Raw genomic sequence first — 17,463 nt, forward strand, 5'->3', positions numbered from 1 at the left:
CTTGAGTCACTTTTGATAAGTCATATTTTTCTGAGAATTTGTCCATTTCATCTAAGTTTTCAAACATATTGGCATAAAGTCGTTTATTGTTTTTAAGACCTAATATTGTTTGTACATTTGTCTCTTTTTCCCTGATCAGTCTTGCCAGAGGTTTGTCAACTATATTAATCTTTTCAGGGATCTGCAAACTAGAGCCTGTGAGCAAAATCTAGCCCACTTCCTGATCTTGCACATAAACTTTTATTGGAATACAGCCATGCCTATTTGTTTATGTATTATCTGTGGCTACTTTTGAGCTATGATGTAGCATTGGGTAGTTGTAACACAGACTGGCTATAAAGCCTAAAATATTTACTATCTGACCTTTTACAGAAAAGCTTTCCAACTTCTTTTTGAGGAAGCACTTTTGGCTTAATTGATATTTTTAGTTGTGCTGTGTTTGTGTTTACGTCTACTTTGTTACAGTTTATTTTATTGTTCTAACTTATATTTCGTCCTGAGTTCGTTAATGTTCAGCTGTTCTTCTTTTCTCATGTAAGGAGTGAAGGCCATAAATTCTCACTATGTATTGAATTAGCATTATTCCCAAAGTTTTGATATGTGGTTATTTTATTATTTTTTAATTCTGATTATTTCTCTTTTTATTTATGATTTCTTTTCTGATCCATGAGTTATTAAGAAGTTTTTTTCATTTCCTAATATGAGGGGGTTTTTCCTTTATTCTTTTTCCCAGTGATTTCTAACTGAATTACATTGTGGTCAGAGAACATGGTTTGTATGATGCCAGCCCTTTAAAATTTGTTGAGATATGAGTTATGGCCCAGTGTGTGGTCAGTGTTTTTAATGTGCTTCTGCAGTTGTTGGTAGAGTGTTCTGTATATGTCTGTTTTAACAAGCTTATTAACTCTGTTTTTCAAACCTTCGATAGACTTTTTTTTTTTTTTTTTGTCTGCTTGCTCTATCAGTAGCTAAGAGTTGTGTGTTAAAATCACCTACTCTGATTGTGGAGTTGTGTATTTCTCTATGTATTATGCAGCAACCTTATTAATCTTTAATAATGCATTTTGTTTTAAAAAACTTTTTTGTTTGATATTAATATAAATACGTATGCTTTCTTCTTGTTAGTAATTTCTTGTTACTTCTTTTTTCCATCCTTTTACTTTTAGTCTTTCTGAATCCATGTTTTAGATACATCTCTTGTAAATACCAATAATTGGATTTTTAAAAAATTCTCTCTTACATTCCTTGTCTTTTAACTGCAACATTTGGTCCATTTACATTTATTATAATGACTGATGTTTTGAATTTATTTCCTTTATTTTATTTTGTATTTCTTCCCTTCCTCCTCTTTATATCTCGTATTTACCATCTGGAATTAGTGTCGTTTAGCCTGAAGTGCATTATGTAGAATTTTCTTAATGAAGGCCTACTGATAGCAAACTCTGTCCTTCCTCACCCCATTGGAAAATATCTTTATTTTGCCCTCATTCTTAATTGCTACTTATTCTGGGTATCAAATTCTATATTATCAGTTATTTTCTGTTAGTAATTGAAGATATCATTTCCTTGGCCTTCAGCTTTCATTGTTGTGTTTAGAAGCCAGTGGTTATCTGACTGTTGTCTGCTTTTGAAATCTTCTGTTTTACCGTGCCCCAATTTCTTCTCTCCTTCTGACTACTCAATTTTTCTTAGTCATTTTTACTATATTACTCTTTAGTCATATTTTCAACTCCTTTTATTTCTTTAAGTGAAGTCTTTGAGGGTCTGTTTCTGCTGTCTGTTGTTTCTGCTGGTTTTTACTTTTGGTTCCTTGTTTCTTTGGATGTTTTATGATTTCTGTCTATGAACTCATATTTCTTGGAACTGTGGAAATGTTTTGAGGCCTAGGAAGAAAATGGATTCTCCTAGAGGCTTTTGCTTCTACCAGGCACCTGTACTCTGCACATAACAACTCTGGGACCCTATGAAAATTAATTCTCAGGCTGTTTAATGTGAATTAGGGCTGAAAATCCATGTGAAGAGCTGATTTGGGGTTATGAAATCTCAGGAGAGTATCTTCTGTTCTCTCCCATTTAGTAACAAGGTTAAAGACAGGTAATTCTCCTTGCATTCTCCTGTGGGGTATGGGTATATTTCTAATTCTGTCTTGCATCAGGCTGTAGTACTTTCGTATTATTTTTCGTAGACTCCTCAGCCTCACCTTTGATGGATACTCGGCTTTTCCTGTTATTCTCTTCCCACACTCACCAGCCCAAAGAGGGTGTAAAGATTGAAGTTCATCTGGTTTAGCAACTGTCCTCAACTTACTCCTTTGAGATACTGTCTTCATTCATTTTGGCCTGAATCGTTCTTACTGTCTTGTTGGCTTATTGATGCATTTAAGATATTTTTTCCTTCTATTTTAGCCAACATTTTTCCTGTGAGAAATGTGAGAGGGGCCGGTCACGGTACCTAGCCCTCCCTGTGCTAGAAATGAAAGTCTTGATTGCCTTTAGAGCCTCCCTGTCATGCTAACACTTACTTGAAACTTAATGGAAAGTCACGATCATTTGATTGTTAAAGATTATAACTACCAGTAGAGAAAGTTTTAAAATCTAGTTAAAAATAATAGAAAGCTAACTTTAAGAAATATTTTACATGAAGATATGAATGGAATTTTGGTATTTTTAGCCATGAAAGGAGGAAGTGGAGGAAGTAAGTAAACCAATGAGGGAGAATATCTTATTTTATACTTTTAACAAAATTAGAAACTTAGAACTTTTAAAAAGCTAGCTTGGTGCTGCAGTGAATGACTACTGGTTTTGGAGTATTTGTATCATTTTTCTATTTAAAATATATCATAATAGTTATTGATTTAATTATTAGCAACTGGGAGCATGAAATCGAAAAGATACAGAAAATACATTTTTGAGGGGAAAGCTTGATGAATCAGCTTCATGTTACAACTTGGGGTGAGCTATAGTTATTTCTCCAGCCTCAGTTTTTCTACCAGAAGGCTCTCTGAGGTCCTGGAGAGTTCAGTATAGTTTTTCGGTCTGTTGGAGCCTGAATTCAATAACAAAGATTGTGTTATGTTTTTTTTTCTTGGTTTCTGGTAGGATGATGGAAGGAATACTAGAATATTGTTTTATTTTCTGCGGTTGTGAATGAGCTGGTACCTCTGAATGTTGTCAATTAAAATATCTTAATGACAATCAGAATTTCTCCATACTAATTTAGATTTATGAGTACAAAAAAGAAACAGCTACATAAAAAGCAACTTGAGAAGGATCTTTCAAGGTCATTGTAGCTACTGCTAAGCTGAAATTGAAGTTAATTTATTTAGGAAATTATTCTTTGAAGTATATTTTACTTTTAACTCCTGTAACATTGTGCCTGTCAAAAGCACTTAGGGAAGAAATTGATCTACTGAGGATTCTTTAGCAGGAGGGGAGAAAGCTGAAAATAAATTCCTCCTGTTATGTTTTTATATTCAGTTATGGGTTTAAAATAAGAAGCCTGGGCTTATTGTAACCTTGTTGCCAGTAGCCACATTACAAGCATATTGGTGATATTGCAGGTTTGGTTCCAAACCACCACAATAAAGTGAGACACACAAATTTTTTTTGGTTTCCCAGTACATATAAAACTTACATTTACACTATACTGTAGTGTATTGTGTGCAGCAGCATTATGTCTAAAAAAAATGTACATACCTTACTTAAAAAATACTTTATTGCTAAAAAATGCTAACCATCATCTGATAACACAGGGTCGCCACAGACCTTCAATTTGTAAAAAATTAGTATCTGCAAAGTGCAATAAAGCGAAGCACAATAAAATGAGGTATGCCTGTATTTGAGAATAAGCCAGTGTAACCTACAGTTGGAAATCTGGGGAGGAGGATGTTAGATACCTATATCATACCATATACTGTATACCATAACACATTCTAGATGGAGTAAATATGTGGAAAAAATAAAACCATTAGACTAAATTATAGGAGAACATTTATATGTATTAGGGTAAGAAGGGAGCTTCTGTGCATAGCACTCAAGACAAAACTATAGGGCTTATGACAAACTATGAAAAAATTAAAAAACAAAACCACTACATATAATGAAGAGTTAATGCTCTTAATACATAACGAATTCCTCAAGTCCCTAAGAAACAAAATAGTGCAATAGAAGAAACAGGCAGCTACCATGAGCAAGCAGATTTTAAAATAAGTCAAAAACATAAAAATTTCAGTGTTATAGCCAAAGAAATACAAATTATAACCAAACATCATTGAAAATACAGCAGATTGGTAAAGCTTTTAGATAACAGCCAGTGTTGGTCAAGATTCTGGGAAATGAACTCTTCATATAGTTGTTGGTAGCATTAAGATTTGAAACAATTTTTTTGGAGAGTAATTTGATGAAATATGTAAATCTCTTAAAATTTAGTATATTCTGTGACCAAGAAGTCTCTTTGTACTAATTTATTCCAAGTAAATAACTGAATATGTGTGTAAAGATGCACATTTAAGAATGCTCTTTGCAACTTTCTTTATAGTACATGAAAAATGAGGGTAATGTCCAGAGTGAGGTTGATTTAAATAATGTATTGCTATTTTCTACAATGTAATATTATATGTCTAGGTAGTAAAAATTACATTGTAAAGGATATTTAAATTCATCAGTCAATCAGTGTTTATTAAGCTTACTAACCATGCCAGATACTGATGTAAACAAGCTAAGTCTCTGCCTTAATATATGAAAAAGTAAAAAATGCAGCATACATAAGTGAAGGAAAGGAAGTTACACATCTACATTCACACGTATATATGTACACAGAGAAATATTGGAATAATATGCATTAAAATATTAATAGTCATTCTGGATGGAAGGACTGCATGTTGCATTCATTTTCTTTTGCTTCTCTGTATTTTCAAAAATTTTAAATAAGAAAAACTGTGAATAAAGTGGGATACCTGGGTAGGGAGAAAGGAAAACGAGAACTAACACTAACAACAACTTTGTGCCAGCTGTCTTTTCACTTACTTCTTGTTACAGTCCTTGGAGGTAGTGATATTATCCCATTTTGCCTCTGAGAAAATTGAGGCTCTGGGAAGTTTTTACATGTCCAAAATCACACAGCTGGTAAGTGATGGAGCAAGACTCATCCTAGGTCTCTCTGCCATCAAATCCCATCAGTTTGCCGTCAATCATGCCTGGAATGAGTATGTTTCTTGCTTTTTAAAAAAGTCTGATATACCTCTTGGCAGTTCCTTACATCTATTTAAGTTGACAAAATTATGTGAAAAACATTTTGTAGTCTACTAAGCAAATTATAGATTTTCAGTTTAGAATAACCTTTGATATTTTAAATTTTAGTACAGGTGTTTGGTCAACTAGCAACTCTATATTGGCAATATTTAACACTTAGATGAAAGAGTAGAATTAGATGAATCTTAGAGATTTAGTGACTCCAAGACCTTGATTTTCCATTATAACCCTCATTTGTGATAATGCTATCTTTTACTAAGTGATTTTATAAATACTTAACTAAAATCGTTTTTTATTTCTTCCTAAGAATTTTCATGTCAGTTCACATTAAAAAAAATATGTCAGACCATGTATACTCACTTGTAGTTAAGGAAATATTATCAGCATATCATATAATCATATCCCTTGGTTTCTCATAAGCAAAATAAGGTGCAGAACATTTTTAAACTTTTTATTTTGCTTATTTTCTATAAACTCTGCTACTTAAACAAAAATAAATAAAGCATATAAATAAATAAAACCAAGATGACTATTTTGATTAGTTCGAGTTCTGAGAGATGTAGATAACTTGATTTTCTTCTGAAATTAGGCAGTAGGACTAATTAGGAGTAAAGGCTATCCTGATTTTCATAAATTATGATTTCATTATATAATGATGTGACTTCTTATATTCTTAAGTGAAACATTTTCTGTATTGATGAAATAAAAATGTTTATAATTTTTAAAACTTTATTTTGAACATGCAGCTCACTGTTAATGAAGCGGCTGCTCAGCTTTGTGTGAAGGATAACGCTCTACTGACAAGAAGAGATGAACTTTTTGCCCTGGCTAGGCAGATTTCTCGAGAAGTCACCTATAAATATACTTACAGAACCACCAAGTAAGTGTTTAACTAATTGGCAGTATTTTTGCATTGTTTGTTAGAAGTAGAGCTTGAAACACCATCCATTGATAGAATATAAGCATATCTGAAAAAGTTGAAGTGTGATTATAGTTCTATAAGATTAAACAGTGAAGTGACTTTTCAAAACATTATTGCTGAAGTGGTTTTCATTGATTTGTTTAATCCTCTTTTATTGTCTTTTGAAAGATAGTTCCCTAGGACTATAGCATTGGTTTGGTGTGGTTCTCGACATTCTTCTCTCACACAGATGCTTTCTTTGGTTTTGAGTGTGATGATGGGATTTAGTCATCATTTATAGACCTATTTGTATACCCTACTAACTACATGAACTTGTTGAACTCTCTGCGGAAGCAACGTGTTTCCTTTTGCAAGGTGTCTGCGATCTAATGAGATTAGCTGAATAGATAAAAAGACTCCATTGCCCAGTATTTAAAGGAAAATTGGAAAATACTAGGTTACTAGCAAGGGCAATGTGGAACATGTGTTTGAAATAAAAAACCCCATGTTGAAAAGCAGTGGTGATTTTAAAATTTAATGTAAACATACCTTATTATTCTTCATCTTATCCTCACCTGAAGCCTAAGCATTTTCTATAGATAGCAGACCATTTTGATTTTGTTCACTTGTTCCACATGGACCTGATTCCCAGTGCACCATCGGTTGTGCTTGCCACTGCTTCTCTGAGGAGATGCATTAGTATGACTGAGTGTGTGTTAAAAAAAAACACATCCTGAGCACCCTTGCCAGCTCTAATAAATCACTTTTTTGGGGGATGGAGCCTTAGAGTCCAAACTTTCACAAGCATCTCCTATGATTCTTGTGTATATTCAAGTTTGAAAACCACCGATACAGGTACTTGCTGTCATCACCATTATTTTCCCCAACTCATAGCAGCTTTGTTGTCTGTCCTATCTCAAGAGCCCATATACTTACAAACTGGGAACAAGTAAAATTACGCAAAATAAATGAACAGGATAAGAATATACAGCAGTATTATAGGATTATTTACAAGATTTTTTTTGAGTTGAGTAATCAAGAGCTGATTTTTGTGACTTTGTTTTCTTCACTGTATTATACAATATTTTCTTTCTGACTGCTTTACTTAATTTTCTTTAATCAAAGTAGTATGTGTACATGATTTATGAAGTCAGATAGTACACAAGGCTTATCATGAAACTCAGCAGTTCCCCTGCTCCATCCCCCTTCTTTCTGAATACTACGACCCAGAGGCAACTGCTTTCAACAACTTTTAGTTATTTTTTGTAGTATTTATTTACATTTATGTATTTTTAAAGTTAAATCATTTTAAAATACATAAGACTTTTACATTATTTATAAGCCAAAACTATGTATAAAGCTAATGCAAAAAAGTTGCACTCTCATTTCTGTCTCTTTTTACTCTGTTCCTCTTCTCATTGTAGGTAGTTTTTACTAATTTCTTTTTCATCCTTCTAGTGTTTGTTTATGCACATGTAAATAAATATAAATAAGTTTTCTCACTTATACCTTTTTTTGAAAAAACAGTAAGTAGCATGTGTCTACATTATTCTGTATTTTGCTTTTAGTTTAACATGTCTTGGAGATCTTGCTATATTAGTACATATACATCTTCCTCATTATTTTATACAGCTGCATGATACTGCCTTGTGTGGATATACCATGATTCATTTAACTAGTCCCCTGTTGATGGATACTTGAGTTGTTTCTAGTCTTTTGCCATTATAAGTAATACCACAGTAAATAACATCATACATATCATATTTTGTTGATTCTGAGGTGTATTTTTCCACATTTTAACATCTTTCAAGTTGAGGTATAACTTAAAATTTATGACTTGCCATCGTTTAATTGGCAGTTATATTTCATGTATATGTAGGTGCTTCTGTGGGAGAGATTCCCAGCAGAGGGATCCCTAGGTCAAGGGAAAATGCATTTATAGTTCTGATAGACAAAATGCATTTTAATCTCATGTAGCCTTAAGCATTCGTCTTAAATGGCCATTTTTTTTCATTTTATCCTAAATTACACTGATCCATGAAGGGTGTCATGGAATACAGTCCTCCTTGATTTTTTTTCCTTTTTCATTATGTGGTACTCATTAATACTTATTGAGTACTTTCTGTGTGAGGCATTCTTAGGTAGTGTGCAATAATTTTAAAATGTGTAATATAACTGTATCTGCCTATTTCCCCAGTGTTAATTTAGAAATGATAAAAAGTCTCTTTTTCACTATTTTAATGTTCATTATGAAGTCTTATTTCTGGTGGCAGGTCTCCAGGGTTATATGTTTTGGTGGAAGCTTATAGATTGAGGTGCCTTTAGAAAAATTTGTTACCTTCTCAAGTTTTTCTCTCTCCCCCATTCCCCTCAGATCAAAATGTGGAGAAAGAGATGAATTATCCCCGAAGAGAATTAAAGTGGAGGTATGATTATGTATTATATTTTCTTATGCTAATAATGTTTGCTTACTAGTTCAAACTGAAAAAAAAGAATGGTCCCATCAACTAGTGAGAAAATGAATTGTAGAATCTTAAAAATTATATAGAATTTGGTTGCTTTGAAGTATCTATAGTAATTTGAACTAAGATACTCAGAAAGTTCTTAGAAAGAAACAACAGTGATGAGCTTGATGTCCAGTCAGTTTATCAAAGGTTGATTTGTAAATAGTTGTTTCTTACAGATTTAAAACTCTTTACTGGTTAAACTATTCCTTTTATAATTTTATTTACATCATTAGTCATCGTATCAAATAGACTGAGAGGAGCTAAGGTTTAATTTCTTTATATTAAATATCTGAGAGAAGTGACAATTTAGTAGCTGCAAGTTATGGGGACTTTACTGTAATTAAAAGCCTCTTTTAGGGGATCATGGTTGAGGCAGTCCTTCTGATTTTAGACCTGCAAGTCGTAAGGTGAGTTGAGCAAAAAAAATGTGTTTTTCTTAGGGCTCTCAGAACTGGTTTCAGAATGACTGCTCCTTAATTTGGATTGAATACTTTTTTAAAGGCCAGTCTTGCAGCAGAGCAGAAATTTGAAGTCAGGAAACTCCTTCCTTTTTTTCTTGGGCGGGGGATGGAGGTCAGTACTCTTAGCCATTCATTATTTAATTTCAAGTTAAAGAAAACAAGCTATGTTTAACTACCCTAAATTTCCATGCTCAAATTATTCTTACTAGTAATTTGTTAGTAGGATCTGTTTGTATGTAATAATCTTTCATTTATACCAAAGCCAGAGTTAATCTTTTAAAAACATAAATCCCTTTTCTTGCTTCAGTCTTTCCAGTGGCTTTCTACTGTGCCTAGAATAAAATCTACGCTTTTTCCTGAGACATCTAAGACCCTGCATGATCTGACTCTGGCTTGCATCTCTAACCTCATCTGCTACCACACTTCCCCATTCTTACTGTGTCCCACCCAGCTCCACTGACCGACTTTCTGTTCCCGGAACACGTCAAACTCATTTGTGCCTCAGCCCTCTCTGTTTGTTCCTCCTCTGTAGATCTTCACATGGCTTCAGCTCATAGCAGAGAGTTTCCTCTGACTTTCCTGCTTCCCTTTCTAAAGAGGCACTGTTACCCCAACATCACATTAAGGCTCTTTGTCCTGGCTTGTTTTGTTTTCATAGCACTTAACAGTTTCTGAAATTATTATATATTTATTTTTAATTTATTATTGGTCTGCCCCATTAGATGACAATAGAGCTCTTATCTGTCTATCCACTACTTTTACTTAGCTTATAATAGTGCCTTGCACTTAATAGAACTTAATAAAATCTGTTAGGTGAAATGATGAATGGCCATGGGTAAACATCTTTGACTTCTGAAAGCTTTAGCCCCAAGCAGTGGTTCTCAAAGAAGAGAAAAATGTTGTCCAAAACGAGCACCTTTTTAAAAATTGTGCTTATATTTGTAATCTATCTCACTGTTAGCTCTGGAATAATGTTTAAGATGGGTTAGCCTCAGATACCACTCAAAAAATTTATTGAAATGACCTAAGGCCATTGAAAGAGCTAACTAGTGAAATAGTTTTCTCCTGTTGCATCTCAAGATAATGAGTAAGAGAGTATCCCTGTGGATTTAGCCGTTAGTGACTCTACCACTGAAAGGGAAATTGGATAAACAAAGAAACTGCTAAAAGGCATGTGCCATTGGAGGATTTAGAGGAAGGAAGGTACAAAACCTACCCAATGGCCAGGAAAGGTAGGCAGCTACTAGGTTAGAAATTACGTCCACCTCTCTTTCTCACCATTGGCCCTCCATGTCATCATGACTCAAGCTGTTCTCACATTTAAGCCCTGGTTTGTCTAGCTTTAGAGGTCACTAGTGAACATTGAAGTTTGAAATCATGAATCTCATGGACTCTTGGAGCTATAGTGTTTTCTTGTTAGGCTGTGTTGATGATAAGTCTTTCTGACCCTCTCAATGGCCCTGATCTGAAATGTAAACAAATTGTTTCTTGTATCCAGTTACAGTGTTGTGAGTTTCTTTTTAGGAGCTCACAATGTTAGGTTATAGCATTAGATGTGACCCTTCTAGTCCTTTATATTCCACTAGAGATAATTGAATTATAGTTCTATATGATTAGTTTGTTACTTTACTAGACATCACAAAGCCATTTGAACAGTTGCAGATTTAGAATTAAGATAATCAGTGTTTCCTTTTCTGTGAATAACAATTCTAACCCTTCCTAAATAGACAAGTGACTAATCAACCCCAGGTGTCTGTAAATATTCTTATAGACACTAAACTCTTGATTTGGTTCCCAGAAATGAATAGTGACTTTAGCTTTGAATTTAGGACACTAGTTTACTTTTGTTGGTTTGTTTTAATTTTGTCTTGTTTTTGCTTAGTTTTTTAAAAAGTTTGTATTTTGCAGAGCATCAATATCTGCAAAATGTGTGTGTTATACGTGTGTGTATACCTACACATGTATATAGTGTAATGTGTAATCCTTTGCACAATACACAATATTGGCATAAATGCTGTCTAAGTTCTCTTGTGGTATACTCTAAGTCTAATTTGAGATACTGGAGCTGTTCATTTGGTTGTGGAAGCTGATACTGAGGTAGTTAGTATTGGTCATACAGGGTTACTACTCCACTAAGAAGATTTTTCACCAAGCGTTAGTACTTTATTTATGTCTACCTTCTCTGTGTCCACTGGGGAGGAGGAGAGATTAGAGGAGGCTTTATTGAGGAGATACCATCTGAGCTGGGTTTTAAAGGAAGGGTAGGATTTCAGAAGGTAGGGATGTGAGGTGGAGGGTGGAGGGGAGTTGCAAAGAAAGACTAGCATGGGCAAAGACACAGAGGTAAGAAAATACTGTGTGTTTAGAGAACAGTGAGACCAGTTTGTCCAGAATATGTGGCTGACACAAAGGACAGTCATAAGTAAAACTACAAAGATTTTAGAATTCTTTGAACATACTGTTTGTCTTATTTGATTATTTGTTTTGTGAGTCTTAGCTTATTAACTCTGTATTAAGAAAAAGTAATATAAAAATAAACTTAAGCTTAGCCCATTGTAAAGCAGTATAAGATTCCTAATTACTAGGCTCAAATTAATGAGTCCTTTTTTCTCTTCCTTTTCATCTTTATTTTTCCAAAATCCTTGACAGCAACCAATGAGCATACATGCCAAGTTGCTAAGTTTTTTCAATCTTAAAAAGATTATTTTTATACCTACACATGTATATAGTGTAATGTGTAATCCTTTGCAAAATACACAAAATACACAAAATTAAAAAGATGATTTTTAAGATCAGAGAACAAAAAGAAATGTAATGTCCAGTAGATGAAATAGAAATAACTCAAAATAGACGGGTAAAGGAAAGAGAAACGTTTTCTTGTATGCCGTTTTCAGTGCATGAGTATACACTAAAAAAAATTAGTGCTTTGTTCAAGCTCAGTAGTTGTTTACTTATTGCTAAATGATGTATTTTCCTGATGTTTGTGAAGGGTTGGGTGGAATGAAATTTTAAAATCCTTGTCTTATTTTTCTCCTCTTATTATATAGTAGGTTGTTCCTGCCCTAAGGATAGTTAACTATTTATTTGATTGTCATTGTTGTTGTTGTTTAATATCAGGATATATGTTGTGAAGTACTCAGGATAATCTCTTGTCCTTGAATAGTGTGCCTTCCTACAGGGCATGTAAGACATTAAAAAACATAGAGATTTTGAACTTTATAGTTCCTAGAATATATGAGATAGTCACAGAGGAAAAAGCCTGCTAACTTTGGGAGGCCTTATTAGGGTAGCCTGTCATTTGGAATGCAGCCTCTAAGGAAAGCCTCTTTAGCCCTATATGTCAGTACGTGAGGTTTGGGAATATCCTACTGAGGCTAGATGAATAGCTTGTTCACCTGGAATACAACCTTCTGTGTGAATCTGCTTTCACCTAAACTGCAAATGGATTACGTTTATTCTTTTCTTTTTGATCAGAGGCCTCAAATCCAGCTCTGGGTCAGTTGTAGAAATAACTGTTTTTTGGGTTTTTTTTTGAAATAACTGTTTTTATTGAATTTGTTGTATGCCTGTCCCTGCTAGGCATTTGAAATTATCACAGACCTTGTCTACTCTATATGGAGGCTTTATGATTTCCATTTACAGCCAAGGAGAGACTCAGAAAGGGCTTGGTAACCTGCCCAACTTTGCACATTGCAGTGGCAGAGCCAGGGCTTCAAATCTAGGTCTGACTTCTAAACTTCAAAGCAATACCACTCTCCTGGGTGCTAATGAGCATTCACAAAGCATCTTAGGTGTGAAAAACACTATCCGGATTATACCTTTCCTCCTGTTAGTACGGTAAGAAGGGCAAAGTGTGCACAGGATTGGTAGTCTTTGAAGAAGGGGAAAGAATCACAGTTATTTTCTAATGCAAGGAAGTTTAACAGTTATACATTTTGAGTAGAAAATTTAACAATATAAGTGACAAAATGTATTTAAATATAAGATACCACCATTTGACATACTCATTTTTTACAATGAAGAAAAACAGTGTGTTGGGAAGATAAACAGTAAATCAAGAAAAATTAGTTTGATTTATTTATACTCTACCTGTGACAGAAGGTATTTAAGATGGCTTGACTACCAGTTAAAGGAGATGAAAAATCAAGAGCCAAAGTCCCTGGCTCTCTTGTCTTCCTCTCAGTTTTTTTAAAATTAGTTATAAGTGGATTCAGTTGCTATCTTTTCTTTTTCATCAAGAACATCTCCTATGAACAAACCCTGTCATTGCCTCCAGTATAATAAGTATTAGAAGAGAGGAAGGATGTGTAAAACAACCAGTCTCAGCCCTGGCGATGGTAGCTGACTAAATGGACGGTTACTGTTCATATCTCGTCTGTCAGTTTTCTTCGTTCACTGAAATTGCTGGAGACTAGGCAAAGAGATGAGAGGTGACAGCATTCTTCATCCTGTGTGGGCTGGGAGTGCAAAGCAATCAGAGATAACTGGATGAAAGAAATGAAGTTTAATAGAGACCAGAAAGTCAGAGAATCAGGGCTTGAAAAAGAAGGACTTAGAGGAAACATCTGCTAGCAGTTCCAGTGGGTTGGGGGTGGCAGAGTGAGGAAGGGGGAGGGAAGAGGGTCAGAATACCCACCTACGCTGTTACTGAGCTTGTTGAAAAGAAAGCCGGTCTAATTTGATGTAGACTCTTCCCCTCTGGATCAGAAAAACAGAAGCATTACAGTCTGCTATTCATATAGAAAGTGTGAGTAGAGAAAGGGAAAATGCACGTGTGAGGCCGAGAACATCTGTTGGAACAAGTTGTTTTAAAGATAGCTAAGCAGTGGTTTTAAAGCAACTTGCTAGTATTTGGTGGAAAGGATGAGGAGGAATGGGGGTGGTGACCAATGCGATGAGAGTAATTAGGTCATGAACAGCATCCCACCCTATATCTTTTATTTTCTCAGTGCTTAGACTCAGAGTCTCGTAAGGGAACACTGTGATTAATGGCAGCAGCCAAGAATATGACAAGAAGATAAATTGCTCATAGCATGGTACAGCTGGTTCCTGGGAAAAAAGCTTCAGAGACATATAAAAAGAGTCCTGCAGCAAACATAATGTGAAAGAGACCATTTTCTTGGGAATGTTCTCACTTTTATTTCTAAGTCATATATTTTGGAGTACAAACCTACTTTATATGTCATGAAGTGATAGCTACTCAGTCCAGTAGTCTTTCCATCCACGATGAACTGTCAAAGATTGAGAGAAAATCAGAATGAGTAATGTACCCAGTTGCAGAGAGACCACTGATCTGTGTTATTTATTGTTATTTATTTCTTATTGCATGCTTGTATTTCTCTTTATTAATGATGGAGCAGTGTCCATTTTCTAAAAACTTTTGCATGTAGAGCTTGAAGTTCCCCCTTCCGGCTTTTCAATATTCTCATGGTTAATAATCCTGATAATTATGCCACCATATATTTGTATAGCAATGTATACTTTTTCAAGCTTTATTATTTGCATTACTTTATTTAATCCCCACAAATCTCCATTGGGCAGTTAAGCTATGTTTTAATCTCCGTTTAAAAACTGGGAACACTGGAAATAATGAGGTTAACTTTCTTGCCTGAGATTACACTTCTGGTTCCTAACATGAGAAGATTAGATCACTCCTTTCTCCTTCTGCAAACTCCATCAAAGATAGTATTGACATAGTCGAGCTCCTGGGGGTTCTGGCCTGGGCTCACTCCACTCAGGGCCTGATGGGCTGGAACTCTCCAATCTGGTTCTCCAGCCCTGACCTTACCCCAGGTTCCACAGTCAGTGCATCTGCCTACCAGAGGTCTCACCAGCAGCAGATCAGACTCAATATGTCCCCAATGAAATTCATCAACTTTCTGCTCTCTCCTCAAACCTCCTGGTCTTGAGTTTCTGATTCTAGTGAATGTTATCACCAAACTCCCAGTTGCCAAAGCCATAGCTCAGGAATTCATGTATTTCTCTGTTGCATCTGCCATTGTGTGGGACTAGGCCACTAGTCTCTGTCTTCACTACAGCCCTCTAACCACCATCCTGGACCCCCCTCCCCCAGTACATTATCCCCATCTCATTCTGATTGGGTTTTGTAATGCAGATCTGATTAGTCTTTTCCCTAGATCTTCAAGGACTTCTGTATGCATTCAGGATAAAATCTAAAATTCTTAACATGACTTACAAGGCCTCATAGAATTTGGCCCTGGGTTTCCAGCTTCTCAGACCACTCCCTCTTAGTGTATTCCCTGTGTTACCTATACTACTGTATTAAGTATTTTCCAGTTTCTCAAGGGTATCTTGTTCTTTTTGCCTCTAGGCCTTTATATAAAGCTGCTCTCTTTCCCTAGAGATCTCTTTTCTTTCAAGTCTCAGCCAAGACATCATGCCCTCTGGGAAGCCTTCCCTGACACAGTGACTCCCCTGTGCTCTGGATCTCTTTGTCCATTTCCCTTTCTACACTGTATTTGTCAGGAGGGCAGGAGTCATTGTATCCCCATCACTGAGTTCAGAGGATAGAACCTGTTAGGCAAACAAGATTGAGTGAATAAACAAGTGTTTCTAGATTTCCATTGTTTTTTCACTAAAATAGTTCCCCACCAATATAGTCAATATTCTCTTGGTGGTTTTAGTGTTAAATGCCTAGCTCATTCTCTAAGATAGCTATACTATGTAAATATTTCTAAAATTTATCTTATTCCCCCTGTATCACAGAGATATAGTAATATCACTTACAGCATGCTATTGTTTTACTTTGATTAAATCTGGTGGCTTTTTGGGTTAACTTAATAAGTATCAGTAACAAACATTTATTGGGTTAATTTCTGCATGCCAAGCATTATGCTGAGTGTTTTTCAAGAATTTTTTGCTTCTTTAAAATTGTTCTGAAGTTAGCTGGGTACTGTGGTTATCCCCATTTTTAAAAATTTTCTTAAAGAATTTTTTTAAATTTATTTAAAAAATTACTTTTTATAGTTTTTAAAGGTTGCTTTCCATTTAGAGTTATTATAAAATATTGGCTGTATCCCCGTGTTTTACAATACATCCTTGAGTCTGTCTTACACCCAAGAGTTTGTACCTTTACTCCCCACCCCTATATTATGCCCCCACCAACTGGTAACCACTAGTTTGTTCCCTGTATCTATGAATCTGCTTCTTTTTTGTTATATTCACTAGTTTGTTATATTTTCTTAGATTCCACATATAAGTGATACACAGTATTTGTCTTTCTCTGTCTGACTTACTTAGCATAATGCTCTCCACATCCATCCATGTTGCTGCAAATGGCAAAATTTCATTCTTTTTTATGGCTGAGTAATATTCCATTGTATATATATACCACATCTTCTTTATCCATTCTTCTGTTGGTAGACACTTAGGTTGCTTCTATATCTTGGCAATTGTAAATAATGCTGCTATGAACATTGGGGTGCATGTATCCTTTCGAATTAGTGTTTTTGTTTCTTTCCAATATATAAGCAGGAGTGGAAGTGCTGGGTCATATGGTAGTTCTATACTACAAAGCTACAGTAATCAAAACAGTATGGTATTGGCACAAAAATAGACACATAGATCAATGGAATAGGATAGAGAGCCCAGAAATAAACCCACACAGTTATGGCCAATTAATCTACGAGAAAGGGGGCAAGACTATACAGTGGAGAAAAGACAGTCTCTTCAGTAAGTGGTGCTGGGAAAACTGGACAACTACATGTAAAAGAATGAAATCAGAACATTCTCTAACACCATATATATCAATAAGCTCAAAATGGATTAAAGACCTAAATGTAAGACCGGATACTATAAAATTCCTAGAAGAAAACACAGGCAGAACACTCCTTGACATAAATCACAGCAATATTTTTTTGGATCTGTCTTCTAAAGTAAAGGAAATAAAAGAAATGCCTCTATTTACTGTTGTGAGTCTCATAAAGGTGGCAACTCAAGGATTTTGTGATTTTAGCATAGGCTTTGAAGCTAATCTCTGTAGCTGTAAAATGAGGGAAACCCAGGGTTGTTTGTGTGAGGATTAAATGAGACAATATAAGTAAATTACAGAACATATTCAGGAACTGGTTCATTGTAGGCACCTGAAAAATGATAGCTGCTCTTATTGATGTTGTTTTCTAAATCTCCTACTAGCTTACCTCACTGAACTTTAGAACTTAAATTAAAGGAGAGTTTGTTAAAGATAAAGCTGGATTTTTAGGCCTAAGTAAATTCTTAGGAGAAAAATGGAATGACTAAGAAAAGTGCACTTTTCATTTAGATTTCAAGTGTATACACTTGTATAAAATTCATTCTAGCTCAGTTAATGATTATATTCTATACAT

The 17,463-nt window shown here is 34.9% G+C and overlaps 2 protein-coding genes across 12 annotated transcripts in view; one reads left to right on the forward strand and one right to left on the reverse strand.

Moving 5' to 3' along the window:
* LOC309663385 (uncharacterized protein) overlaps positions 1 to 17,463 on the reverse strand; it is a 349,815-nt gene that overhangs the window by 99,093 nt on the left and 233,259 nt on the right. For 7 of the 10 annotated variants that reach the window (XR_014265221.1, XR_014265222.1, XR_014265223.1 and 4 more), the window contains one exon: positions 14,293 to 14,349. The exons of 2 other annotated variants lie outside the window; for them this stretch is intronic. The gene's annotated coding sequence lies outside the window, so the exon portion shown is untranslated. Of the gene's footprint in view, positions 1 to 11,318; positions 13,576 to 14,292; positions 14,350 to 17,463 lie in introns of those variants that run through there. One more of the 10 variants, XR_014265230.1, reaches the window with a different exon arrangement.
* The window catches only part of NAB1 (NGFI-A binding protein 1), a 43,625-nt gene that overhangs the window by 15,491 nt on the left and 10,671 nt on the right, over positions 1 to 17,463 (forward strand). For both annotated transcript variants that reach the window (XM_082467197.1, XM_082467196.1), the window contains exons 3-4: positions 5,996 to 6,129; positions 8,525 to 8,576. In XM_082467197.1, the coding sequence (XP_082323323.1) occupies positions 5,996 to 6,129; positions 8,525 to 8,576 (186 nt within the window). The remainder of the gene's footprint in view (positions 1 to 5,995; positions 6,130 to 8,524; positions 8,577 to 17,463) is intronic.

Source organism: Balaenoptera physalus (genome assembly GCF_965194825.1).
Source record: "Balaenoptera physalus genome assembly, chromosome: 6".
Taxonomy (NCBI): domain Eukaryota; kingdom Metazoa; phylum Chordata; class Mammalia; order Artiodactyla; family Balaenopteridae; genus Balaenoptera; species Balaenoptera physalus.